The 425-nt window shown below is 63.1% G+C and overlaps 1 protein-coding gene across 1 annotated transcript in view; it reads left to right on the top strand.

Moving 5' to 3' along the window:
• Positions 1 to 46: 46 nt before the first annotated feature.
• The window catches only part of ELMOD3 (ELMO/CED-12 domain containing 3), a gene marked incomplete at both ends in the record, with an annotated part of 5,061 nt that continues 4,682 nt past the window's right edge, over positions 47 to 425 (top strand). Inside the window, one exon of the mRNA XM_010080233.1 lies at positions 47 to 170. Coding sequence (XP_010078535.1) covers positions 47 to 170 — 124 coding nt within the window. The remainder of the gene's footprint in view (positions 171 to 425) is intronic.

Raw genomic sequence — 425 nt, 5'->3', positions numbered from 1 at the left:
GGACAATCCCTGATGATTTTTTTGGGGTGTTTTTTCCCTTCCTCAGGAGAAGATCCAAGCGATGGTGCGCAGGCGGGGCCTGGCCGCTCTGCTTCGCTTCCTCTTCGGCCCTCCCCGCCTCCAGGCGCAGCTGCAGGGCGAGCGGGAGCTGGCTCTGGCCCTGGCACAGTGTGAGTGTCCCCCGTGTCCCCCCACTTTATCCTGAGAAGTGACTCATGGGCAGGGACCCCTCCCACCAGCCCAGGTTGCCCAAAGCCTCATCCAGCCTGGCCTTGAACCCCTCCAGGGATGGGGCATCCACAGCTTCTCTGGGCATCCTGGGCCAGGGTCTCCCCATCTTTCCTGGAGGTCCCCCAGAAGTTCTCCCAGAAGGTCTCCCCGGAGCCTTCTCTTCCCCAGACTGCACACCCCCAACTCTCTCAGCC

Source organism: Pterocles gutturalis, unplaced genomic scaffold, assembly GCF_000699245.1.
Source record: "Pterocles gutturalis isolate BGI_N339 unplaced genomic scaffold, ASM69924v1 scaffold13416, whole genome shotgun sequence".
Lineage (NCBI taxonomy): Eukaryota > Metazoa > Chordata > Aves > Pterocliformes > Pteroclidae > Pterocles > Pterocles gutturalis.
The sequence above is the reverse complement of the archived record's forward strand: the minus strand, read 5'-3'. Positions and strand labels throughout refer to the sequence as shown.